The sequence below is a fragment of the Salvelinus fontinalis genome, chromosome 31 (assembly GCF_029448725.1).
Source record: "Salvelinus fontinalis isolate EN_2023a chromosome 31, ASM2944872v1, whole genome shotgun sequence".
NCBI lineage: Eukaryota > Metazoa > Chordata > Actinopteri > Salmoniformes > Salmonidae > Salvelinus > Salvelinus fontinalis.
Window position 1 is genome coordinate 42,372,656 of NC_074695.1, and position 27,301 is coordinate 42,399,956.

General features: G+C 40.7%; 2 protein-coding genes and 1 pseudogene across 6 annotated transcripts in view; all 3 read left to right on the forward strand.

Annotated features, from left to right (window-relative positions):
* LOC129830292 (DNA (cytosine-5)-methyltransferase 3B-like) overlaps positions 1-2,218 on the forward strand; it is a 60,519-nt gene extending 58,301 nt beyond the window's left edge. For all 5 annotated transcript variants that reach the window (XM_055892760.1, XM_055892764.1, XM_055892761.1 and 2 more), the window contains exon 22: positions 48-2,218. In XM_055892760.1, coding sequence (XP_055748735.1) covers positions 48-189 — 142 coding nt within the window. In that variant the 3' untranslated portion in view covers positions 190-2,218. The remainder of the gene's footprint in view (positions 1-47) is intronic.
* A 4,202-nt stretch (positions 2,219-6,420) lies between these two features.
* Positions 6,421-13,365, forward strand: LOC129829319 (DNA (cytosine-5)-methyltransferase 3C-like; annotated as a pseudogene).
* Positions 13,366-16,918: 3,553 nt separating this feature from the next.
* Positions 16,919-26,820, forward strand: LOC129830293 (microtubule-associated protein RP/EB family member 1-like). Its single transcript, XM_055892765.1, has 7 exons — positions 16,919-17,156; positions 17,881-18,004; positions 18,207-18,352; positions 21,632-21,824; positions 22,153-22,262; positions 22,391-22,543; positions 23,016-26,820. The coding sequence occupies exons 2-7, from the start codon at positions 17,884-17,886 to the stop codon at positions 23,064-23,066; spliced, it is 774 nt and encodes a 257-aa protein (XP_055748740.1). The 5' UTR covers positions 16,919-17,156; positions 17,881-17,883; the 3' UTR covers positions 23,067-26,820.
* Positions 26,821-27,301: the final 481 nt, after the last annotated feature.

A 27,301-nucleotide genomic window follows, 5' to 3' on the forward strand; every position in this document is an offset into this window, starting at 1 on the left:
GGGACAACTTGTGATACACCATTGTTCTGATCATCTGTTTCCTCAAGGATCTTTGGCTTCCCAGTCCACTACACAGATGTGTCAAACATGGGTCGCGGTGCCAGGCAGAAGCTGCTGGGCAGATCCTGGAGCGTGCCCGTCATCAGACACCTGTTTGCCCCACTGAAGGACTACTTTGCATGTGAATAATTCCCTCCCTGATCCATCACTCGATCCATTCCACACCTCACCTTGACCTTCTCCAATCATGAGGCTGTGTAGGTAATGGTAGGGGAGGGCCCCTCCTGGAAGAGCAGGAGGACACAAGACTGGGCAAGTACAAATGATGACTTTGCTCTCACCACTCTCCGTTCAGCCTAGGTGTTTTCATCCAACACACTTGAAAAATACCCTACAATCAAAGAGTCAGACCTGCTTCTACTGAGCGAAACCAGCCCTGCCATAGGGGAATCATTTGAGGGTCCGGCTCCTGTAGCCTTCCCTGTAGCAAAAGGCTGGGCTGAGTGTGGCATGGAAAATACCACTGATCGTCAATCAGAAGTGCCAATGCCAAGTTAGACCATCTTGTTATCCGCTGGTAGCCAAAGTGTTATTTTAGGGTTTTAAGGTTTTAAACACTGCTTTTATTTTATTTTTACTAATGACTTCCCCTTATGTTGTCTTTGACTGGTGTTGTTGGGATCACCATATTTTTTTTTGTTGATCAAACACATTTTGATGCCATGCTGATTTATATATAAATTCTTACATTTATATAGATCTCTTTATGAATGAGCAGAATTTTTATTTTTTCATTTTTATGTCAACATAGTCAGGGTTGGGAAATATACATGTTCTTCTCCCAAATGCCAATGGACTGAGGAAGAATCCATTCTCAGCCATATCCAAATATTATTCTTTTTTAAATACTGTAAAATCAATGCAAAGACATGTAAAGACATCTCAATATTGGACATTTTAACATTTGTCATCTGCTACTGTTCTAAGATATCCATATTTTTTTAACTGGAAGTTTTTTTATTTCACCAAAAATAAGTGGGCATTACCTCATCATCCAGGGCATCTAAAAACACACCTTGGTCATCTGTGCAAAAACAACAACAAAAACAATTTACACTTATTTTTTTAGTCACTGGAATGTTTTATAGAACTTTTATACTTCATTGTTATACTGTATATATGCAAATGTTTACAGGATTTAACAGTATTTGATTGGACTGGGAGTTTGACTGTCCTAATGTCATCTTAAATTGATCTTTTTAAATCTGTGAATTTCAGCAGTTGATAACCCCCAGTATGGGGCATAGATATGCCTCACCTCACATTAAAGTACTCTGGACTTCAGATTGAAGTACAATATACACTTTTTGTCTACTTATTTTGGCTACATTTGTAGCCCTTTTTTGTTTTGGTAATTGAATGTGTACAGTTTGCTATTCAGTTTTTTAAATACTGGACATGTAACAGATTTTACATATCATATGTGCACAGTGGAGACCTGCCAGTTATTTGTTTTTGAGTTGTCTGTACTCACTGAGTACTACTCAATAATACTCACTCATTCAGGGTGCCTTTTATCAGTATGTTCAAAGAGCTACTTCAGTTACACACTGATTGTATGTCCATGACATACCAGCAGTTGCTTTACTTCAATGGTCATTTTTTACTAAGATGCCAAAATACATAAATCGTTTACATGCTTTACCACTACTGTATCGTTTAAAGTTTGCTGAATGTCATGCTTATGATTTTGAATATTCTAAAAGTTTTTTCTATCATTTTATGACTACCTTTAAAATGTTTCGTTTTATATACTCAGATATTCTGCTTACTTGTAACAGTATCTGAAATAGTTGCACAACATACTGTATATAAGGCTTGCTTTACATTTATCATTTCATAGAGCATTTTAGAACATGATTGTAATCAATAGGATTTTTTTATTGTCAGTGCATGTTAGATTTGCAACTTCGACAACTGTTAGATGTGCTTGATTTATCTTTTGTGAAAAATACTTTCTCCAATAATACTGTACTTTCATTGTGTTTTCAAAAAAAACATTTATTAACCTTTTTTTAAATCTACACTTGTGATTTGAAGTGCAAGCAATTCAAAAAGACCAGTCTGCTATTTTTGCATTTTTTGAAAAAGCAGCAAGAAAGTATTTCTGTGTACTCAGTATATGTTACTTTTATTCAATAAAAAGCCTTCATTCTAAGCTGACATATGGAATTGTTTTAAGAAGGTCATACCGTGGATCATTTAGCTATTTGATTTAGAATTTTAGGACCCCTTTAGGCATCAAAAAATATATACAAAAATTCGATAAAATATTGAATTTGGCCTTTACTACTATAGCCCATAGAAATGCATTGAATAACACATTCAAAAATGTTTAGATCTAGGAAATGTAAGAATGTGTGTATATATATATATATACAGTTGAGTATTTTTGTTTCATCAGACCAGAGGACATTTCTCCAAAAAGTACGATATTTGTCCCCATGTGCAGCTGCAAACAGTAGTTTGCAGGCTTTTTTATGGCGGTTTTGGAGCAGTGGCTTCTTCCTTGCTGAACGGCCTTTCAGGTTATGTCGATATAGGACTCGTTTTACTGTGGATATAGATACTTTGTACATGTTTCCTCCAGCATCTTCACAAGGTCCTTTGCTGTTGTTCTGGGATTGATTTGCACTTTTCCCACCAAAGTACATTCATCTCTAGGAGACGGAACGCTTCTCCTTCCTCAGCGGTATGACGGCTGCGTGGTCCCATGGTGTTTATGCTTGCGTACTATTGTTTGTACAGATGAATGTGGTACCTTCAGGCGTTTGGAATTTGCTCCCAAGGATGAACCAGACTTGTGGAGGTCTACAATTTATTTTTTGAAGTCTTGGCTTATTTCTTTTGATTTTCTCATTATGTCAAGCAAAGAGGCACTGAGTTTGAAGGTAGGCCTTGAAATACATCCACAGGTACACCTCCAATTGACTCAAATTATGTCAATTTGCCTATCAGAAGCTTCTAAAGCCATGACATAATTTTCTAGAATTGTCCAAGCTGTTTAAAGGCACAGTCAACTTACTTTCCTGTCCTATATGGGTGTTTAAATTCTGGTCAGATTACCAAAAAAGAACACGCCTTTTTGGCTATTCAACACCCTAAAATTGCCACATAATATACTTTGCCGAAATTACACAAAAATGTTACAAAACCTCCAGGGCGCCCTATTGTATCAAATCAAATTGTATTGGTCACATACACATGGTTAGCTGATGTTATTGCGAGTGTAGTGAAATGATTGATGGGCATTATCGACTTTTGTTTACTTTTTTATTAGACCAGTCGCAGAACAGCTCCCGTCCTTTGTAAAGGACAGCAGCAGTATGATCTCAATTATTGAATATCTTGATCCTCTCCCTGATAATACTTTGTTAGTTACTTTTTATGTTGAGTCGTTATACACACATATTCCACACGAGGGCGGTATTGAAGCCATGGAACATTTTCTTCTGCAACGTGACCCTAAGAAATGACCTTCCAGTGCATGCATTATTGGCTGAAATAATACTCACACACACAACTACTTCATGTTTCTAAATGATTACTTTATTCAGACGAAGGGTACTGCTATGGGATCCCCTATGGCTCCTAACTATGCTAATTTGTATGTGGGTTACATGGAGAAACAGTCTATTTTCAACCCTCTCAAAACTGTTTTCTTGCCTAACATAATTATTTGGAAACGGTGCATTGATGATATTTTTGTTCTATGGAGGGGTGATGCAAAACAGCTCCAGGCTTTTCTTAACTCTCGTTCTGAGCACCTGACATTTACTATGCAATCTGACACACGTCAAATCCGTTTCCTTGATCTTCTGATTTTGTGTGAGGATAATGTTCTATACACTGATCTTTACAGGAAACCTATTGATCATAACAATTTGTTGAGGGCTGATAGTTGTCACCCGCTTATCTTGAAAAACAGTTTCCCTACAGCCAATTCTGTCGAATCAAAAGAATTTGCAAAAAACAAATCAGATTTCGACAGAAATATGCCTGAGACGCAAAGAAAATTAAAGGAGAGTGGGTACAATAATGGTCAGATTAATACTGCCATTGAAAAAAATCAAAACAGGACAGTCTCGCAAAAATAAGTATTTTTTGCGTTCTAACTATTTGTTATTCAAAGTGCTCTGAACAAATGAAGGGAATCGTTCACAAACAAGATCCGATAACAGTATCGGTAATGTGTTTTCCGACCCTCCCTTGGTCGTATTCTCGCGGGGCAGAAATCTCAGAGATCAATTGGTAAACTCTGATTTACCACCACAAAATATCTCTACACCACGTCTATTTGCGCCTCTACCAGATGGAAACTATTCAATGCAATGGCTCTTACAAATGTAGATCCTTCAAACACCCCCAAACAGGGAAACAGATCCCAATCAAAGGTGTTATCACGTGCTCCACAAAGGCAGTTATTTATCTTATAACTTGTCCTTGTGGTAAAAAGTATGTGGGTATGTGGGTAAAACAAAGTAAAACAAACAAAAACGAATTAAAAGTACGAATCTCGGAGCATCGTAGCACCACTTCACATACCCAGTTGCGGCCCACTTTTTTGGAAGCGAACCACTCGATTTCGTCCAAATGTTATATCGGCATCGACAATTTATTGTTAAAACGAGAGGCTGCCTGGATCTTTCATTTAAAGACCCTTGCTCCCTTTGGTCTTAACGTAGACTTTGATCTGAAGCCATTGTGATGTTGCTATTCATTGTAAATGTTTGTAGGCCTATGTAGCCAAATTGTATATATGACCTTATGCTATCCATTCATGTTGCTATCCATTCAATGTTATTTTTATATCTGAGAATTAACCAATGATATCAAGCCACACCCAGCCATGATTACAGACTCCTGTGTGTCTCCCTTGCCACTACATAAACTAGTGACCTGCAGTGTTTGTGGTGATACCCTGATGAAGATAGCTTGTCTGTTGAAACGTTGGATATTAGGTTATTCAATTATTGCATCTTAGCTCCTAGAGTGTGCAGCTCTCCTTTTCTTTTTCCAAGTGTTCCACTCCGCTTGCCAGCACCTCTGCCTAAACAGGTGTGTGTTTCTTTCGCCTCCAGATTAAGTCAAGAAACACCAACACATTTCTTATGAGATTTTGGGATGATTGCGATCAAATGGTCACATTCTTCTCTCATGTGGCCAAAACTCAAGAGCCACTCCACTATGCAAAATATGTGTTTTGATTGAAACAAAACCCATGTAGGCTATGTTACATGTTTATGCTACCATGTTAACCATGTTTATGCTACCATCTACTCTGAAATTCGCTCACAATACATCATTTAAAAAACAATACTATTTCGAAACTAGCCTACAACTCAAGAAGATCTAAATGCATATCCCATGTAACTGATTTGAGATCAAATGGACGGGTATGCAGATGCTACATGGACGATTCACTGGGAAAACTTGAAGAATTGTCATTCTCGATTGACAGTGAGAAATGCACAAGGGGGTTGTCTATGAGTCGGGCAGATTGCAGATGTGCAGAAGCTTCAGGACATTTAGCTTTTGGGAAGAAAGGTCCAGAATAGTCGGATCTGCAGCCTCGGCCTTGTATTAAATAATAGTATTGTGTTGGAAGTCTGGCTCATTCATTGTTTTGTTCACTCATGAATCACTCACTACTTCCTTTTCTATCTTCCAAATGTCACGATCGTCTTGATGAGGAAGAGTGGACCAAGGCGCAGCGTGATACAAATACATCTTCTTTTATTTAGAGAAGACAAAACAAACACTTTTAGAAAACGTGAAGCTACAAACGAAAGTGCATACACAAGCTACTGACGTTAGACATAGACAATTACCCACAAAAGCCTACTGCCTATGGCTGCCTTAAATATGGCTCCCAATGAGAGACAATGAATGACAGCTGTCTCTGATTGAGAACCATTCAGGCAACCATAGACTTACCTAGACACCTACACTCAACACAAACCCATACACTCTACCAAAACCCCCTATACCATACAACCACCCCAGACGAGACAACTATACACAAACATCCCCCCTGTCACACCCTGACCTAACCAAAATATTACAGAAAACAAAGATGACTAAGGCCAGGGCGTGACACCAAAGCTTTCTGCATGTGCTGTATGACTGACGATGTAGAGATTGTCCATCCACTATTTGAAGGAAGCTTTTGCCTTTAATGCAAGGTAAAGCCAAACATATATTCCTCGTACGGTTCCTTTCTACATTTTACCATGTAGTACTCTGGTCACAGAGGTTCCAAAAAACATATATGTTACACAAAATGTATCGTGTGTGTGTTGCGTCCAATTTTTCAGATGTTCAGGTCTACCCTAGTTGTGCCAATTTCTCAATCTTTTTATGGGAAGTTGTAACGACTACTCTTCCCTACAGGATAACTTCACTGAGACTCGTTATCGGTACGATGAGGATGGCTACCAGTCATACTGTAAAGTGTGTTGTGCTGGCCGGGAGGTCATCCTCTGCTGGAACGACAGCTGCTGCCGGTGAGAATCAGTCTTTGCTACTTACTCTCTCACGCCAATGGAGGCTAGTGGTAGGAGGGACCGTTCTCCCCATTTCTCCCTCCACCAGCATCCAATGATGCTCCCTATGCCATTGTCTACTGTAAACCTTCCAGACATGGGTCATGTTCGAACATATTTCTTCTCCACAGCTCCTACTGTTTGGACTGCCTAAACATCTTGGTTGGTCCAGGTACCTTCGACTCTCTGAAGGAGGTGGATCCATGGATCTGCTACCTGTGCCAACCACACCATGCCCACGGTGCCCTCGAACCCCGTCTGGACTGGAGCATCCATGTCCAGGAGTTTTTTAGCAAATGATAGTGCCTTTCAGTTTGTGAGTGGCCCCTTAATCCATATTTTCTTGCAACACAACCTTCGGGTGGAATGCTCTCTGTTTTGATTTGTCGTATTAGTAATATTCATTTACAATCTGGTACTGCTGTTATTGGTCCATAACCGAATGAGAGAGTTTGACCTTTGCTCTCTCTAGGAGCTCCACCGGGTATACCCGTCCATCCCTGCCAACCTGCGTCGACCAATCAAGGTTCACTCACTGTTTGATGGGATTGGCACAGGTTAGCTGCAGTGCCGGAATTCCTCTATTCTGATTTTACTATTCTACTCTGTGTTGTCCTGATTTTCCAGAAAATATTCGACTAATTTCTATGTTTTACTGTTCTGACTCCGCTATTATTTGTTCTGGTTCTATTATGAAGATCTTACTGTGAAGATTTTTCTATTCTATGTTGTTCTAATTCTACTGTTTTTGTACTGTTCTGGTTCTACGGTGAAAATTCTACTACACTCCTCTAAGGTCTAACGAGAAGAGGAACTTCTGAGACTTTGCACAGTAACCCGTAACCAGATTGTGAAGGAAGCCGTGCGTCAGAATGGTTGTTAATGTGTTCTCATTTGACTCTCGGGTTACTTGCTGCTGAAAGAGCTGGGATTCAATGTGGACAAATACGTGGCCTCAGAGATCTGTTCAGAGTTCATTGCTGTCTCCAAGATCAACCACGAAGTCAAGATCATACTGGTGTCTGGCACGTACAGTATGGGGACTTCAATTCTGTTGTCTGGTAATGTGGGCACAGCGCATTTACCGACGATTTGAAACATTGTAGTACTAAAACCGCACTACTCTTATCCAATCCAGATCTGGAAGTGGGGTCCGGTCGATCTGCTCATTGGTGGGAGCTCTTGCAACCATCTGTCCATCGTGAACCCAGCACGGAAGGGACTGTTTGGTATGTTCGGGACTTGAATAGATCAACAAACTTAAAAAAAAAAAATGCATTTCCATACACATTTCCATACGCAACAGTGGCGGCAAGGCTAGCGGGGGAGGGGGGGGGCATTGCTAATAGTGTTAGCGCAATGACATGCTAGCTGTTCCCATAGACCACTAGTCATTGAGCCAACGATGATCCACTTAAAAGTGCGTCTCGCCAGAAATATATATATATTTTTTTTAAATGACAATCTTTTTTTACAGCGGTGGCAACAATTTGGCAAAGGTTCTAAATGAATATAGGGGAAACACAGGTTTAGTGCGGCTTGTAGACATTACCAGTAGAGGGCAGTGTATGAAAATGTGGTGCAGTTCAAATAGGCAAGTATAGTGCAACATCGGTCTGTTAGCTCTAATGTGGTTATCAGTTCTGCAGTGTGGTTTAAGTGTTGCGCAAGGTCAAAATGGCATTGTTCTCTGCCTAGCTACAGTGCATAACCCGACTATTCCCTGACTATTCCCCTGTGTTATGGGTGCTTATTACATCTCTGTCAGTAGAGGACGGGTGGCCCTTCTTTTGGTTGTTTGAGAACGTGGTGTTCATGAACAACAAGGCCAACATCTTCCGCTTTCTGGTGGTTAGCTAGCCCCACTCACTCACTCTCCTCAGAACAGTTGTATTGTGCTGCGTTCATGTGAAACTCAGGGTTCAAGCTTAAAACAAGCGTTCCCTATTTATATTTATGAGTCTTGGTCTGGGTTTCTGAATGGTTTTGAAGTTGGAAACTGTTATAATTTCGAGAGCACATGAACACAGCATCAGATCTCTCGATTTGGATGCAAATCATACTGTCTAAATATTCTGTAGTTTAGAACCCAACTGACTGATACTCTGTTGTCAGTGCAACCCGGTTCTGGTGGATGCGGTGAAAGGGAGCCCGGCCCATAAAGCGCAATACTTTTAGGGCAGCATCCCTGGGACGAACAGGTATGTGTCTCCACCCTGGGCCAAACTTAACCACTCAGCTGGTCCTTGATCCTTTCTCATCAACCACATTTATTCTTGAAACCTCAGATGAAAAGTGAATTCAATGCAATGAATCAAATCCAACTTTATTTGTCACATGCGCCGAATACAACAAGTGTAGACCTTACCGTGAAATGCTTACTTACAAGCCCTTAACCAACAGTGCAGTTCAAGAAGAGTTAAGAAAATATTTACCTAATAAACTAAAGTAAAACATTTTAAAAATTAACACAGTAAAATAACAATAACGAGGCTATATACAGGGGGTGCCGGTACTGAGTCAATGTGCGGGGATACAGGTTAGTCGAGGTAATTTGTACATGTAGGTAGGGGTGAAGTGACTATACATAGATAATAAACAGCGAGTAGCAGCAGTGTACAAAACAAATGGAGGGGGGGTGTCAATGTAAATAGTCCAGTGGCCATTTGATTAATTGTTCAGCAGTCTTATGGCTTGGGGGTAGAAGCTGTTAAGGAGCCTTTTGGTCCTAGACTTGGCACTCCGGTACCAATACATAGTCTGCTGTTATGTGGGTGTTCGGAAAAACCCAGGACCACACCAGTGTGACATGATCTTTAGGCTCATCTCTCTCTGTTCATAAGAATAACTCACTGGCGACCCTGTCTGACTGATTCAAATCAAAATTCTAATAAAATGTTATTTGTCACATGATTCGTAAACAACAGGTGTAGACTAACAGTGAAATGCTTACTTGCAGGCCCTTCCCAACAATGCAGAGAGAAATAATAGTAAAGTAAAACACTTAATACTAAATAAACAATGAGTAACGATAACTTGGCTATGTACATGGGGTACCAGTACCGAGTCGATGTGCAGGGCTACGAGGTATTTGAGGTAGATATGTGCAAAGAACTAGGAATATAGTGACAGATAATAAACAGTAGCAACAGCGAATGTGATGATTATCTCCTTGGTGATGAGTCTGCTTCCTGTCTTCAGAAATGTCCTTAGGTTTTGTTCAATGTATCTGATTCTGTTCTAGGCCAATCATCACATCACAGAACGACAAGGTCAATCTCCAAGACTGCCTTGAAAGGGGCAGAGTTGCCAAGGTCAGACAAATTGTCGAGTGTATTTTCTATTTAACCTTTATTTAACTAGGAAGTCCCAATCTGATCCTCTTTAGTTGTTTTCAAACATTGTTGTCCAGTTTTTCCATTTTATTTTGAGTTACAGTGCCTTGCAAAAGTATTCATCCCCCTTGGCGTTTTTCCTATTTTGTTGCATTACAACCTGTAATTTAAATATATTTTTTATTTGGATTTCATGTAATGGACATACACATAATAGTCAAAATTGGTGAAGTGAAATGAAAAAAATAACTTGTTTCAAAAAATTCAGGAAAGTGGTATTATATGTATTCACCCCCTTTTCCAATAAGCTCCTAGATAAGATCTGGTGCAACCAATTACCTTCAGAAGTCACATGATTAGTTACAAAGTCCACCTGTGTGCAATCTAAGTGTCACATGATCTGAAAATATATACACCTGTTCTGAAAGGCCCCAGAGTCTGCAACACTACTAAGCAAGGGGCACCACCAAACAAGCGACACCATGAAGACCAAGGAGCTCTCCAAACAGGTCAGGGACAAAGTTGCGGTGAAGTACAGATCAGGGTTGGGTTATAAAAAAATCTCAGAAACTTTGAACATCCCACAGAGCACCATTAAATCCATTATTAACAAATGGAAAGAATATGGCACCACAACAAACCTGCCAAGAGAGGGCCACCCACAAAACTCACAGACCAGGCAAGGAGGGCATTAATCAGAGAGGCAACAAAGAGACCAAAGATAACCCTAAAGGAGCTGCAAAGCTCCAAGGCGGAGATTGGAGTATCTGTCCATAGGACCACTTTAAGCCGTACACTCCACAGAGCTGGGCTGTACAGAAGTGGCCAGAAAAAATCCATTGCTTAAAGAAAAAAATAAGCAAACACGTTTGGTGTTCGCCAAAAGGCATGTGGAAGACTCCCCAAACATATGGAAGAACGTACTCTGGTCAGATGAGACTAAAATGTAGCTTTTTGGCCATCAAGGAAGACGCTATGTCTGGCGCGAACCCAACACCTCTCATCACCCCGAGAACACCATCCCCACAGTGAAGCATGGTGGTGGCAGCAGGACTGGGAAACTGGTCAAAAGTGAAGGAATGATGGATGTCGCTAAATACAGGGAAATTCTTGAGGGAGACCTATTTCAGTCTTCCAGGGATTTGAGACTGGGACAGAGGTTCACCTTCCAGCAGGACAATGACCCTAAGCATACTGCTAAAGCAACACTCGAGTGGTTTAAGGGGAAACATTTAAATGTCTTGGAATGGCCTAGTCAAAGTCCAAACCTCAATCCAATTGAGAATATGTGGTACCCATCCAACTTGAAGGAGGTGGAGCAGTTTTGCCTTGAAGAATGGGCAAAAATCCTAGTGGCTAGATGTGCCAAGCTTGTAGAGACATACCCCAAGAGACTTGCAGCTGTAATTGCTGCAAAAGGTGGCTCTACAAAGTATTGACTTTGGGAGGATGAATAGTTATGCATGCTCAAGTTTTCAGTTTTTTTGTCATATTTCTTGTTTGTTTCACAATAAAAAAATATTTTGCATCTTCAAAGTGGTAGGCATGTTGTGTAAATCAGATGATACAAACCCCCCAAAAAACTATTTATTTCCAGGTTGTAAGGTAACAAAATAGGAAAAATGCCAAGGGGGTGAATACTTTCGCAGGCCACTGTATTCTAACCCTCTTTCTTTGTAACCTGTAGCTGTCTGTTTCCAAGCATTTCCTGGTGTCTTACGTTCTTGATTCCCTTTGTTTCGTTTGTATTCCATTGCACAGTTCACAAAAGTGAGGACAATCCCCACCAACTCGAACTCTCTCAAGCAGAACAAGGATGTGTACAAGCTCCCGGTATCAGAGAAAGGCGTGGATGACAACATGTGGATCACAGTGCTAGAGAAGGAGGCATTTTGAAATGTAGCATTTAATTGATTCTCACTTTTATTTCTTGAAATTCAGTTGAAATGAAAGGTCAACTGCCCCTTTGAACCAACTTCTCTGGTTTTGAACAGCCTATGTCGCATCGATATGAGTCAGAAACATTAATTCTACACTCTGACTTTTTTTCACAAAAGGGTTCATCGGCTGTCCCCATAGGAGAACCCTTTTTGGTTCCATGTAGACCCCTCTGTGGAAAGGGTTCTACCTGAAGCCAAAATAGGTTCTTCAAAAGGCTTCTCTTATTGGGACAGCTGAAGAACACTTAAGTTCTAGAGTGTAGTGTCAAAATTGACTGCAAAGTGTAAATAGGATAATTTGTCATAAAGTCAGTTTTGTCCAAAGCAGAGTTTTGTAAATGAGTTCGTCACGATTTACTGGAGGTTAGTTATGGATTATGATCATGGCCACTTACCCAGTGCCCACTAACACGGGAGAAGCATCTGTGCTGCGTGTACTCTATCCAATCAGAGCAGCCAAAACCTCCAGACAGTGAGACAAACCTGCGCATTACACATAGCCTAAGACTTGTTTACATAAGACAACACGTCGCCAACGTTATGTTGAAATAACCCTTGGCCCTAAGCCCTTTATGGAGTGGCCATTTGCTGATATGTTTGATAGTGTCAATCACTCCAGTCTGCCACTTATTTGGGCAAAATTAGAATTGAGACGATCTAAGCGCACTTTTTCCCCAAATGCAACATGTCAATATTGCAAAATACATTAGTGAGCATTTTATGTCCCCCACAACCTGTTTTGTAACATGATTCCTTGTGAAACACTGCTAGAGAGACACATACTCTGGTAATAGATAGTGAGAAGGTTGTAAAAAAACTAAACGGCACTGCAGCACACACCTCACCACTCGCCAGTGACTTGATAAGCTAATTGTTGCCTGGCGGCTCGATGTGCCTGTTAGCTACTACTTGTAAGCTTCATTGCCAAACACAGAGTTGGATCTTAGCTAGCTAGCAAGTGATTTTGGGCACTGATGAACAGCTTATACTTTATTTACGATAGTTTGACAGCTTGCAGATGATGACGTTGTAGATATGTTATTGTTCTCAGAAATTAGTCCTGAGCACGCAGACAGACTTTCCTGGCTCAGTGCACTGCATGCAGCCTGACTCGTTTTTCATGCACATGTTTTTACCTGAGAAATACCACACCAAAAACCTTAACTAGAATTGCACGACTAACACCTCTTCTGCAAAAACATCGAAATTAAAGACAGATTTGATTTATCTATTTTGAGGAAGTGACTATTTTGTGGAAGTGGCTATGTTGCTTGCTACGGTGACAAACGACAGGGTACAATATGTGAACATTCCACATCAAACCTCACCCCAAGACAACTCTTGTTTGGCTTCAGTCATGGCCGCTAGCATTTCTTAATGAGCAATCTTCAAAACGAGGCCTAATCAGGAAGTGCAGTCACTCTTTAACAATTTTCTCTTCTGCCTGTCACTTCAAGGATCTTCGGCTTCCCCAAGCACATCTAGTTCCTCAGCAACAGAGCTGGGGGAGAGGTCAATGGCTGGCCCTTCATGGTGTAATCCCCAGGAGTGACAGTTGGGTTCAGCAAGGACGCTTAAACTAGACATACATTAGACAACGACAAAAATCTTGACATCTTGGGAGCACTCCCATTATGGGAATTGTCTGCATAATTTTGTCATCCTGAAGTCTGTGACCGGTGTGCTCTTTTTTCCCCCATTTAATTACCAATGTAGAAAAGTCTGTATACATACAAGAAGTTCATAAATAGACAATGATAACATATGCTAGGGGGTACAACAAATTACAAATTATACAAAGACACACATTGATTGTTTTAACAACTTTCTTATTAGAAGAATGTAGTATGGTCTTAATGTACTGCTCAAATTCCTTATAGAAATCTAATGGGTGCGTGTTGGTGGCAGGGAAGTCAGGCGCAGGAGAACGAACTTGATATAAACGGAGTTGTTTAATAAGTGCTGACCAAACTCCAAAAACCAAAATATATAAAAAATAACAAAGTGGGTACAAAACCCATCGCACACCAACACATACTAGCACAATCACATACAATAAAACAATATCCGACAAGGACATGAGGGGAAACCGAGGGTTAAATACACAACATGTAATGAATGGGATTGGAACCAGGGGTGATGGAAGACAAGACAAAACCAAAGGAAAATGAAAAATGGATCAGTGATGGCTAGAAGGTCGGTGACGTCGACCGCCAAACACCGCCCGAACAAGGAGAGGGACCGACTTCGGGTGGAAGTCGTGACAAGAAAACACGGAAGAGTGTTTTTTTTATTAGTGAATTTACATTTATGAATATGACATTTTGCCATTAGCACAATTAGATTTATGAGGTAAAAAAAAATCTTTATCTTTATTATGGTTAAGGAAACCGAGCAGCCCATTCTCCCATAACAAACAAAAGTCATCAAGAATATCAACAATTATAAAACTGTGAATATCTTTCCATAATTGTTTTACATGTAGACAATGCCAAAATAAATGTGAAACTGTTTCTGGATGCTCAACACAAAAAGTACAATCAATGTTAATGTCTTTTTAAAGTTTCTTCAGGTAATGATTCGCAGGGTAATACTTATGTAAATGTGATATTTATGTTTGTATTTTTTATAAATTTGAAACATTTCTGAAAAACTGTTTTTGCTTTGTCATTATGGGGTATTGACTGTAGATTGATGAGGGGAAAAAACTATTTAATACATTTTAGAATAAGGCTGTAATGTAACAAAATGTGGAAAAAGTCAAGGGGTCTGAATACTTTCCGAATGCACAGTATATCTTTCTAAATAGAACTGCAATTGTTATTGTATGATAATAATGTAAATAATTTGGACAACTTTTGAGTGTTTTTAAATGGTTCCTTGATTGTGTGAAAGAAGGCATTTGACCGAATCATGTGTAATTCACAAAATCTATGCTATGGCGTTAAACTATATGTCCTATTTTGTTAATTGAAATGATTAATACAAATATTTGTATTTATTTTTTATGCCATGGCTGTATTTTATGGTAACATAAATCAATTGCATTGGGTAATTCCACAAATGGCAACATTATGATATAACAAATGGCAACTTTGTGATATAAATGTAATAATCCAAATATATTCTTATAGTAATTAATATATACTGAAGAAAATATAAACGCAACATGAAACAATTTATAAGATTTTACTGAGTTACAGTTCATATAAGGAAGTCAGTTAATATTAATAAATTAATTAGGCTCTAATCTATGGATTTCACATGACTAGGAATACAGATATGCATCTGTTGGTCACAGATACCTTTAAAAAAAAAGTAGGGGCGTGGATCAGAAAACCAGTCAGTATCTAGTGTGACCACCATTTGCCTCATGCAGCGCGACACATCTCCTTCACATAGAGTTGACCAGGCTGTGGCCTGTGGAATGTTCTCCCATTCCTCTTCAATGGCTGTGCTGGATATTGGCGGGAACTGGAACACACTGGAACACACCGTCGTACAGATTGATCCAGAGCATCCCAAACATGCTCAATGGGTGACATAGTATTCAGGCCTTGGAAGAACAGGGACATTTTCAGCTTTCAGGAATTGTGTACTGATGCCTGCATCATGGGGCCATGTATTATCATGCTGAAACATGGTGACGGCGGCGGATGATTGGCACGACAGTGGGCCTCAGGATCTTGTCACGATATCTCTGTGCATTCAAATTGCCATCGATAAAATGCAATTGTGTTTGTTGTCCGTAGCTTATTCCTGCCAATACCGTAACCCCACCGCCACCATGGGGCACTCTGTTCACAACGTTGGAATCAGCAAACCGCTCACCCACACGACGCCATACACGTGGTCTGCAGTTGAGGCCTGTTAGACTTTCTGCCAAATTCTCTAAAATGATGGCGTATGGTAGAGAAATTAACATTAAATTCTCTGGCAACAGCTCTGACATTACTGCAGGCAGCATGCCAATTGCACACACCCTCAAAACTTGAGACATCTGTGACTGTGTTGTATGACAAAACTGCACATTATAGTTGCCTTTTATTGTCCGCAGCACAAGGTTCACCTGTGTAATGATCATGCTGTTTAAACAGCTTCTTGATATGCCAAAATTTGAGATAAATAAGCTTTTTGTGAGTATGGATCATTTCTGGGATCTTTTATTTCAGCTCATGAAATATGAGACCAACACTTTACATGTTGCATTTATATTTTTACAAGTTAAACTACTATACTTGCTCACAAGATCATTGGGTCAAATATTCACATTTGAGCCTGGCTTACCTCAAAGCAGCGAGCCGTGCAGAACTGGGAACAACCACTGTTCTTTCATCATAATGAGCTCCAAATGGAATGTCTTCACTGGAAATGTCCCAATGTCCATGTAGATAATTATCTAATTTGTGTGTTTCTCTTGCTCTTCTCTCTCTCTCTCGTTTTGTGCATGCGTGCATACATTGCATTGTGAGTGTGTAGGGTCATGTCTCGTGAAAAGAGGCCATTCAGATGAAATGTCCCTTTCATAGCACAAAGGAGCCTTTGGTGACTACATTACAACCAAATAGGTGAATAAAGGGTTGAAAGGGATGAAGTCACTGTGATAGTACATTTAATACAACTTTAGCAGTTCAATGATTGGAGGGAAGCATGCATGCCTTTCCCAACATAAAGTAGAATTAGACCACTGTCAAACTATGTGCCACAGTTGTAAAGTGTAAAGAAATGATGTAAAGTAAAAGTGTTTCAAATCATATTTGTCACATACTTCATAAACAACAGGTGTAGACTAACAGTGAAATACTTACTTACTAACCAGCAAATCAGAAATCATATCACAAGGAATAAATAAACAATGAGTAATGATAACATGGCTATACACAGGGTACCAGTGCTGAGTTGACGTACAGGGGTATGAGGAAATTGAGGTAGATATGAGTTTGTGAAACCCTGTTCTAGCCCAATGACAGCCTCGCCCAAGCTGCTCCGATCAGTGCTATTTGGAATCCTTGGGACGTCCCTAACCATTTTAAATTGCAAACTTCGATGTGGTAGGGACGTCCCAAGGATTCCAGTTAGCACCGACCAAGCTGCTCCCCATCTCTACGCACGCAGTCAGGAATCAACCCGCTGTCGCCGGCATATTGAACTCGGAACTGGCTACCAGGAGAAGAAAAGAGTAGCAAACATTGACGTCTGTATTTATATGAGAAACAGTTTACGTTCAATTAATATATTAGCAACACCTAGATTTCTGAAAGCCATTCCAAAACAAGGTAAGTATTTTGCTTGCCATTTTACATTTAGCTAGCTAGCTGTACAGTTAATGCCTAGGCGGGGGCGCAGAGGCCGGGGAGGCTTGAATGTGTCTGTCGTTGGGAGTCTAGCTGTAGCACGCTAGTCTTCTGAGTTGGGCAGGGGAAATGTTGGTAGCTAGCCATCCAGTATAAGTCAGCTGACAGTTATCTAACTAGCTAACGTTAGTTTACTCACTAGTTAGCTAACTATTGAAATATAACTAGCTAACATGTCTAATATTCAAACGTCCGCTAACTTGATACAGTGACGTTTGCTAGTTCAAAAAGCTATGTAGTAACTTAGCTAAGTTAGCTACCTTGCTAGCTATTTAGCTCATACTAGCAGGCTTGCTGGTGGTGTTATAACTAGCTAGTAAGCTAACGCTGGCTCTGATTAGTGTTAGCTGGCTAGCTGACTACTGTTGTTAGCATTTTCAGGCCCACCCTACCTAGCTAACTAACGGCATCTGGCATGCAAGACCGGTCAGAGACGGTACAATCTCTAGCTAGTAGTACTGATTTTATTAGGCAAAACTGGCTGCAGCTTTCGTCCACTCATTTTGTCCTGAAATTATCGTCCCCCACTGAACCAGTGTTAGGTCCCCACCTGTTGTGCCTCTGACATGATTACTAGCTAGTAACTTTGTTATTTTTCTAACGTAACATAAACTTGAAAACAAATCTCTCCATTGTGCTTCAACAGACAATGGCTGTGAACGTTTACTCAACCTCAGTGTGCAGTGACAATTTGAGTCGTCATGACATGCTTGCATGGATTAATGAATCGTTACAGATCAACCTTACCAAGATAGAGCTGTTATGTTCAGGTGAGTGGCAGGGTATGGATGGCACAAAATGCAATTATTCTTGCATTACATCGTAAGGCAGAGATTGCTTCTACTTGAGTAAATGAAAGTAAATCCTATAATTGATGTAGCCTAAAGGTTTAGCTTAATTTCCTTTTGTGTGATCAAAGAGGAGTAGTTCAATAGGATTTGTGATGACCCCCGGTGTGTCTGTCTTCTAAAGGTGCGGCCTACTGCCAGTTCATGGACATGCTTTTTCCCGGCTGTGTGCCTTTGAAGAAAGTCAAATTTGCTGCAAAACTAGAGCACGAGTTCATTCACAACTACAAGATCTTGCAAGCTGGCTTCAAAAGAATGGGTGTTGACAAAGTAAGTAGGCTATTCTATTTTCCCTCTCAGCATAGCCTAGGCTGTAGAGCAGTGGTATTCAAACTTTTTCAGTGGGGACTCCATTTTTTTCCCCAGCAGAATTTATGGGGAACCAATTTTTCCCCAATAATTTCTCCAAAACCACACCCCAAATCTAATAATACAACCATAAAATATATACATTTTGATCTTTACATCAACAAATAACCTTCAAATCATTGCATTTTAATCTCATATCAAAAGGAAAATAAACAAATTTCCTCAGTAAAAAAACAAATATATACAAAAAAAAAATAACATTTGTTGTCCCTTAGTTTAAAAATAATAATTTTGGCGACCCCACTGCAGTTCCCCCGTGACTTTGAATGCCACTACTCTAGTCTACATCCAGAGCTGTACCTATTTGCCGGGCTACGTATATTTGTTTTTTCATCTGTTGAACCGGTTGCTTTTGAAGCATATGTATCTATTAATCCTTTTGCTTCCTGTCTTTACCATGTGTTGTCTTGCAATATATTAACCATTCAATATCACCACCAAGTGCGTACAGGAATTAATACAATTGAAAGACATGGCCTACTTGTCTCTCTTAGATGTTCTCTAAACCTAATATCCTAATCTTTGGCTTCTCATTTGGATTTAGACATCTGAGTTGCCCATAGTGTGTGTGTGTGTGAGTAATCATTACGGTGATTCTGTTGAAAAACGTTTTGCACAAACCATTTACTCCAAACGGAAAATGCAAACGAGTTTCTATTGGAGAAATTCAGGTAGGTCCCGCCCCGTTTTTTTCTGTTTGCTTCCGTTTTGGAATTTAAACTGTGCAGTTCCCTGCTTTATACTTCTCTGGCACTGCTTGCTAATTGTTTCCTGCTGAGCTAGCATGGCCTCTGTCTACTGTGGCTCACTGATATTTACTTTCCTGTGCCAGAAGCGAGGGGACTGTTGGCATCCTATACAGACTCCACTCTGTTAGTTAGTCATTAGTTCTCATCCAGTAGTTGGATGGCGTATTTGTTGGCTTCTGCTACTGCACAGTCGAGTGTGTGAGATGGAGAGCAAAACATTTAGTCTGGATTTTCTCCCTTTAGGTGTCATGACAAAGTCCCTCAAATCAAATTTTATTTGTCACATGCAGAGGTTAATGTGAGTGTAGTGAAATGCTTGCGCTTCTGTTCCGACAGTGCAGTAATATTTAACAATCCCCCAACAACTACCTAATACACACAAATCTAAAGGGGTGAATAAGAATATGTACATGTAAGTATATGGATGAGCGATGGCCGAGCTGGATAGACAAGGTGCAGTAGATGGTATAAAACACAGTATATACATGTGATATGAGTAATGTAAGATATGTAAACATTATTAGTGGCATTATTTAAAGTGCATTGTATAAAGTGACTATCCATTTATTAAAATGGCCAGTGATTGGGTCTCAATTTAGGCAGCAGTCTCTCTGAGTTAGTGATTGCTGTTTATCAGTCTGATGACCTTGAGATAGAAGCTGTTTTTCAATCTCTCGTTCCCAGCTTTGATGCACCTGTACTGACCTCGCCTTCTGGATGATAACGGTGTGAAACGGCAGTGGCTCGGGTGGTTGATGATCTTTCTGGCCTTCCTGTGACATCGGGTGCTGTAGGTGTCATGGAGGGCAGGTGGTTTGCCCCCGGTGATGCGTTGTGCAGACCGCACCACCCTCTGGAGAGCCTTGCCGTTGAGGGCGGTGCAGTTGCCGTATCAGACTGTGATACAGCCCGACAGGATGCTCTCGATTGTGCATCTGTAAAAGTTTGTCAGGGTTTTGGGTGACAAGTCAAATTTCTTCAGCCTCCTGTGGTTGAAGAGACCCTATTGCTCCTTCTTCACCACACTGTCTGTGTGTGGACCATTTCAGTTTGTCAGTGATGTGTACGCCCAGGAACTTAAAACTTTCCACCTTGTCCACTGCTGTCCCTTTGATGTGGATAGGGGGATGCTCCCTCTGCTGTTTCCTGAAGTCCACGATCATCTCCTTTGTTTTGTTGACGTTGAGTGAGAGATTGTTTTCCTGACACCACACTCCGAGTGCCCTCCCCTCCTCCCTATAGGCTGTCTCGTCGTTGTTGGTGATAAGGCCCACTACTGTTGTGTCGTCTGCAAACTTGATGATTGAGTTGGAGGCGTGCATGGCCACGCAGTCGTGGGTGAACCGGGAGTACAGGAGGGGGTTGAGCACGCACCCTTGTGGGGCCCCAGTGTTGAGGGTCAGCGAAGTAGAGATGTTGTTTCTTAACTTCACCACCTGGTGGCTGCCTGTCAAAGTCCAGGACCCAATTGCACAGGGCGGGGTTGAAACCCAGGGCCTCCAGCTTGATGATGAGCATGGAGGGTACTATGGTGTTGAATGCTGAGCTGTAGTCAATGAACAGCATTCTTACATAGGTATTCCTTTTGTCCAGATGGGATAGGGGCGTGTGATGGCGATTGCGTCGTCTGTGGACCTATTGGGGTGGTAAGCAAATTGAAGTGGGTCTAGGGTGGCCAGTAAGGTGGAGGTGATATGACCTTGACTAGTCTCTAGACACGCTTCATGATGACAGAAGTGAGTGCTACGGGGCGTAGTCATTTAGTTCAGCTATCTTTGCCTTCTTGGGTACAGGAACAATGGTAGCCATCTTGAAGCATGTGGGGACAACAGACTGGGATAGGAATTGGTTGAATATGTCCGTAAACACACCAGCCAGCTGGTCTGCACATGCTCTCAGGACGCGGCTAGGGATGCCGTCTGGGCCAGCAACCTTGCTAGGATTAACAAATGTAAATGTTTTACTCATGTCAGCCATGGCGAAGGGGGGGGGGTTGCAGTGCTTGTTAGCGGGCTGCGACGGTAGCACGGTATTATCCTCAAAGCGGGCAAATAAGGTGTTTAGTCTGTCTGGAAGCGTGGCGTCGGTCTCCGTGATGTGGCTGGATTTCTTTTTGTAGTCCGTGATTTCCTGTAGACCCTGCCACATACGTCTGGTGTCTGAGCCGTTGAATTGCGACTCCATCTTGTCCCTGAACTGGCATTTTGCTTGTTTGATTGCCAGTACAGGGACAAGGTGGAGTCGCAATTCAACGGCTCAGACGATCCTCCTAGTCTGTGTTCTATCCATATTCATTCAGCATTTAACGGTAGTCACCTCTGCAATGCATGTTTAGGCTAAATCAACTGTCTGGCGTTGCCATCCACTAGTGTTTATCTAACCCATTTTTGTGGTGTTGAATCCACTAACATGGTGATTTGTTCCTCTCAAGATCATCCCTGTTGACAAATTGATTAAAGGCAAGTTCCAGGACAACTTTGAGTTTGTGCAGTGGTTCAAGAAGTTCTTTGATGCCAACTACGATGGGAAGGAGTACGACCCTGTGGAGGCTCGCCAGGGCCAAGACACCATGCCCAGCCCTGCCGTGTCTGCTCTCAACAAACCTAAGAAGATCCTCAATGCTGGTGAGTGGTGGCTCAGCCTGTGCCATGATTTGTATTTATTTTATTTTCACTGTACTACAATTATTTTTTAGGAGTGGTTCCCCTAGGTAATGTTTCAGGCAGGGCACAAAGGCCCCAAAAATCAACATCTTGAGACCTTTTGAACTAAAATTGTCAATCGAAAGCAACGAAAACCAAATTGTTTTGGGTGTAGGGAGAATAAAAACACTTGAGACAAACTGACTACTGTAAGCAGTCTAGAGATGACTCTTTCCATATTGAAATCTACTGAGCTTGTCAATAACAACCTCTCCCCATCTCATTCTAATTAGTTGCTTGTTCCCCTCAGCACCCCAGCGGGCAGCAGTTGCCAAGGTAGCACCCAAAATGGCGCCCAGCTCGGCACGAAGACCAGGGGCTGGCGGAGGTGACGAGGAGCGGGCCGAACTCATCCAGGAGGTACTGTCATCCAGCCTTCCATTCATGTGCCTTGACATGTATTAGAAAAAACAACTGCTGTATTCACATATGGTTTGACTGAAGTTGTAGCAAAAGTTCAGATATACATCTTGCCCCTTCCCTCCCAGGTGAATATACTGAAGTCCACCATCCAGGACATGGAGAAGGAGCGGGACTTCTATTTTGGCAAACTGAGGAACATTGAGCTCATCTGCCAAGAGAAGGAAGGCGAGGGCGACCCCACACTGCAGAGGATTGTAGATATACTCTACGCCACAGACGTGAGTTTAGTAAACATTACACGCAATGCCTCGCGAGTCAACTTCAGCTTTCTTAGATTTTAAGCCTGTGTTTTGGTTCAAGCAACTGCTGATGCCTTCTAAAATTCCGTCCGTGGAATGGCATGTAATGTAGCTCAAGTGGAATGCTAAAGTACGCTCGTACAGCTTGGACTAACTGTACTGTTTCCCTCCATCAGGCCATGCATGATCGGTTCAGTCTGTTCAAAACTCGTTCATCTGAGTCAAATAAATGTCAAAACACTGGTGCGCTTGATTTAGTGTGGTTTACACTTTTGGCACTATTCCATTTGTGACTCTACCAGGCAAATCAAACGCTGCGCAAGTGTTTAAAAAAAATATTATTTGACACATCAGGTTTAGATCAAAATGTGAGTATTTCGACTATGCAGAGTCCTGTAACATATCTAAGCAGATAATATCCTCCTCTTTATCCGTCTGTCTGTGTTTTCAGGAGGGCTTCGTCATACCGGACGCTGAGTCAGAGGACCACGAGGAGTTCTAATGTTCAAGACTGGATCATGCAACTTTTAATACTACCCCAACCCCTTCAATCAGCTACAACAACTCCCATCCCCACCCTGCGTACCACACCCTAAACATCCAGATCATGTTATTATTGCTTGGTCTCTGAATAGAATATATCAAAAATATTTTTTGGTGGTCTGTCAAATCAAGTTGAAATAAGTAGTGTGAAGTACCTCTGAAGCCCCTTCTTCGGTTCATCCTATTGGCCTGTGCCAGGGGCGGTCTTGGCATCATGTTGGAAGAAGGCGACTATTTTGGCTCTCTATTTGGGTCCAGAAGAGTGACCTGTCAGTCTGTAAGATTCTGCTTTTTTTCTTGGTCTTTTCCCTAACTTTCTGTCTCTTCTGGGAACTGAAGTTAAAAGTTCGTTGGCACCTGCACTCACTTTTGTACATTGTATTTTTCTTAGTTGACTTGTTTCCCAAACTGTCACAGTCTTTCCCACATGTATGTTGTTTTTTGGGTCTGAGAAAATGTACTAAGTTCCTAATCATTTCAATAGAGAAAGTGTTTTAGATGGGTTCAATGGATGGTTAATGTACTTATTGTGGAAGAATTGTTTTCTTCACTAACCACAACTCTCATATTTTCAAAATTGTTTAATTTGGTCTCATCCAGTTTGGAGATTAACCTGTTTTAAATAGTGCTATTCTTTATTCCAGGAAAGTAGATATTATTTTTCTCAAAGATACAGGACAGCTCATAACATGACAATATTTAATGCTGAAGAAACATGTTAGAACTACAAGTTTACGGTGGAATACTTTGTGCGCGATTTATCTGTTTTGTTTGTCTCTTGGCTGTTGGAAGGCATGTGCACTGTGGATGCCAGAAACTCCCCTGGTCCCAAGCCCATCCCAAACTACCTGCTTTGGGGTTTTTGGCTTTTCTCCCGATATATCATTTGTCAGTTGGCAGGGGATAGAAGTTTTAACTTGATTTAGCCTCTAATGTCTAATTCATCCTCTTAGGGAATGTGAAAGGTGAGTGACTTTGCTGTTGTTTTTCTTTTTCATTTCTACTTACTCAACAAACAAACAAAATACTCCTGGTTCTGTAGCATGTTTTAACACTCCAGTCGTGAGTTTGAATCTGTTTTGATCATGTAGCAACTGCACCAGTGACAGGTTCTAAGGCCCAAAACGCTGATATGCCAATAGAACTGCTAGTCTGCGCTAGAAGATCAGATTATTATTTTTAATTGCTTTATTCCTAATGAGTAAAAAAATAAATAATACTTTTCATAACCTACGTAGATGTGACTTTGATGTACTTTTTTTTTTTTTTTTTTTGCAGATGTTTGTAATACGATTTAAAGAATTGTAATTTAAGCTCTTATCAGTTTTTTTTCTCTGCTGCTCTGAAATAAAGATGTGTAGAGAATCTGGCAGAAGCTTGGGTATTTTAAGCTGTTTATATAGACTTTGTCTTCCGGTTATACAAAAGCCAATGAAATTTTTATACCGTTGATGGTTCATTGATGTGTTATGAACCTATTGGTGTACTTAATCGAACTGGTGCCGCCCAACTTTTGAATGAAATACCTTCGTAGAAATTACCTCTCCAATGATTAGCAATACATAACTGTTCAGTCCAAGGTATTGCCTCCTTGCAGGGCTCGTTAAATAATGTGTTTTAAATTGTATAATAATGCAACAATGGGAGCAGCAATAGGATCAGTTGGTTGCGCTTAGCGAGGAAACATTCGCTTTCCATGATGGGGATTTTCTGATGCTGATTAGGTAATTGCGCATTTTGGAGTCCACATGGGAGCAGCACACATTTTAACATTGCAGGGTACTTCAGTTATCTGGCACTAAAACAGGCCCTTTCTATGCCTTCGACACTCACAGGCCAAGTTTGAATGTCATGCAAAATCCTTACGCATGCCTGGTATCATAATTATCATTTTCTGTTATGTTTGTCTACTGCTTAATCAGGATCCCAACCCTAATTCAATGTGTCAACTTTTTTGGCATAAATCCACTACCGGAACGTATTGGGACATGAATGTGTATATTTGATACACAGAGATGCTAATTGTGACGATCCTTTTTAGCAGATTCCATAGTGCTGAGCGATTTAGACCTTTTTGAGGGTCGGTTCGATTATTAGAAAACAATCACAGATTTCGGATTTGATTATTTGGGTTGAATCCTGTAACAACACAGAATAAAACAATTAAGTCCCATGATGGTAGTGACTGTTCATTACTGTTTATCACTTATAAACTGGTTATTTTGAGCCCTGACTGGTGATTGGCTGACAGCTGTGGTATATCAGACAGTATACCACAGGTATAACAAAACATTTATTTTTTTACTGCTCTAATTACGTTGGTAACCAGTTTATAATAGCAATAAGGGGGTTGTGGTATATGGCCAATATACCACGGCTAAGGGCTGTATCCAGGCACTTCACGATGTGTCTGCTTAAGAACAGCCCTCAACCATGGTATATTGGCCATATACCACACCCCCTCATGCGTTACTGCTTAATTAACATTACTTTCCTTTAATTAAATATCTCAGTTGTGTGTGTGTGTGTATTACATTGGTTTTATTTGATGATTTCATTCCAAGTCATCTCAGCTCTGCTGCATATGCGGTCTAAAAAACACTATTTTGTAGTTATTCCAAGTAAATAAGGCATACTTTGACCGCTGAATACCAACTATTAATCACTCGGATCATGTATTTCAGGTAGAAATACTGCTCGAAGCAACAGCTGCGCAATATCCCTCACGATCGCGCATTCTAAAAGAAACAGAACTGACAAGTTTATGCGCAATGGATAATTGTCGTTGATTACCACGTTAATTATTTATAGAGAAACTGCAATGTACACGTTGAGATCAAAGGAAGAAAAACAAACTAAATGTAATTCAAATAATTGAAGCGATGTCGGGCAATTAGTTGTTTAAAACTGAAAAATAACCCAAATTTCGGTTAATATCTCCGCAGTAAAATTCCAACAACTTTGAGTGATATAGGCTTGAAAGTTGGAGAACTTCACATTCTCGTGTTTGAAACAAATATTGCTTGTGGTTTGATGACTAAACTAGTCTGATGGCTGATATTGTGGGTATGTGGGTTTTGCCAAGACAAATCTTAAAAACACTGGTCTGTTCCAGGCTGACTGCATTTAAAGATGTTCTATTGCATCAACTAATGGTTGTGTGCCACGTCATCGTCTGCGCAGTCGGGCTTCAGTTTGCTATGTCATATGATGTGGTTTGCTGATAATAAACACCTATCCAGGCGTTCTGAGGCATGCATCTACAATGTAGTCAACTTGGAACGCTTTCATTGTCTTTGTAAAGTGCATTTTAACCCCTCAATGGTCTCTTCATCTAACCTTTTGCCAATCTTAACCTCTAACTTCGATCAAGTTTCTGTTTGCCTTTTGATTCCCATTTTTAAAAAATGGTTTATTTTGATATTTTCAATGATTAGAGTGGTTATTGGAAGGATGTTACTCACAGCACACACTGTAAGCAGGCCTTATGTTTTGGGGGTGCAAAAGATCAGTGGTGCTCATCAGATATCCACTGTGACTTTCTCAACAATCTGTGCTGACATTCTTGTACACTGTGGGCCTTGTGCCGCCTTTTTGTTCTCTTTTTTTGTTGCTTTCGCAGGAAATTCATTATTTTGTTCTTAATTAGTTTCTTAAATCCTATTTTCTGAATCAAGTTTCTTACAAACAATAAAACAGTATTTCGATGTAAATGTTTTCTGTTGGCTGTTTCTTTTGATCTCTAATATAAAGGTACCATGTGTGAAGATCATTTCCAGGTCAAACTTTCAGATTGGAATTCCACTGCTGTAACATTAAGGGCATTAGCTTTTCTGTAAGGCCAATCATTTTCCGTGAAAGTCCATTGTTGAAAACCTTACATAGATTCCACCTCTACCCCTCTCTTATATTATCCTAATGACCCTCTTTTCTCCTCGCTCTCTCTTTCTCTCTCTCTCTGTCCACCTCTGTCTTTCTCTCCCACTCTCAAAGAATGGTATATGGATGAGTTTCTCGAGGCTATCAAGAAGATGATGGGTGATATTGATGAAGATGTGGACATCATCTTCAAGAAGGTGGACACCAACTGTGACGGCGGTGTGGACTAGGTGGGTGTCTGTCTGGCCAAGCTGGTAGTTTTGAGGATCCTGGAAAAAGGCTGTTGTCTATTTTATTGCTCAAGGGCAGGGGTTA

Coding starts and splice junctions, on each gene's coding strand:
- LOC129830293 (XM_055892765.1), top strand. CDS start 17,884: ATGGCTGTGAACGTTTACTCAACCTCAGTGTGCAGTGACAATTTGAGT. Junction 18,005..18,206: donor GATAGAGCTGTTATGTTCAG/GTGAGTGGCAGG, acceptor TGTCTTCTAAAG/GTGCGGCCTACTGCCAGTTC. Junction 22,544..23,015: donor ATATACTCTACGCCACAGAC/GTGAGTTTAGTA, acceptor CTGTGTTTTCAG/GAGGGCTTCGTCATACCGGA.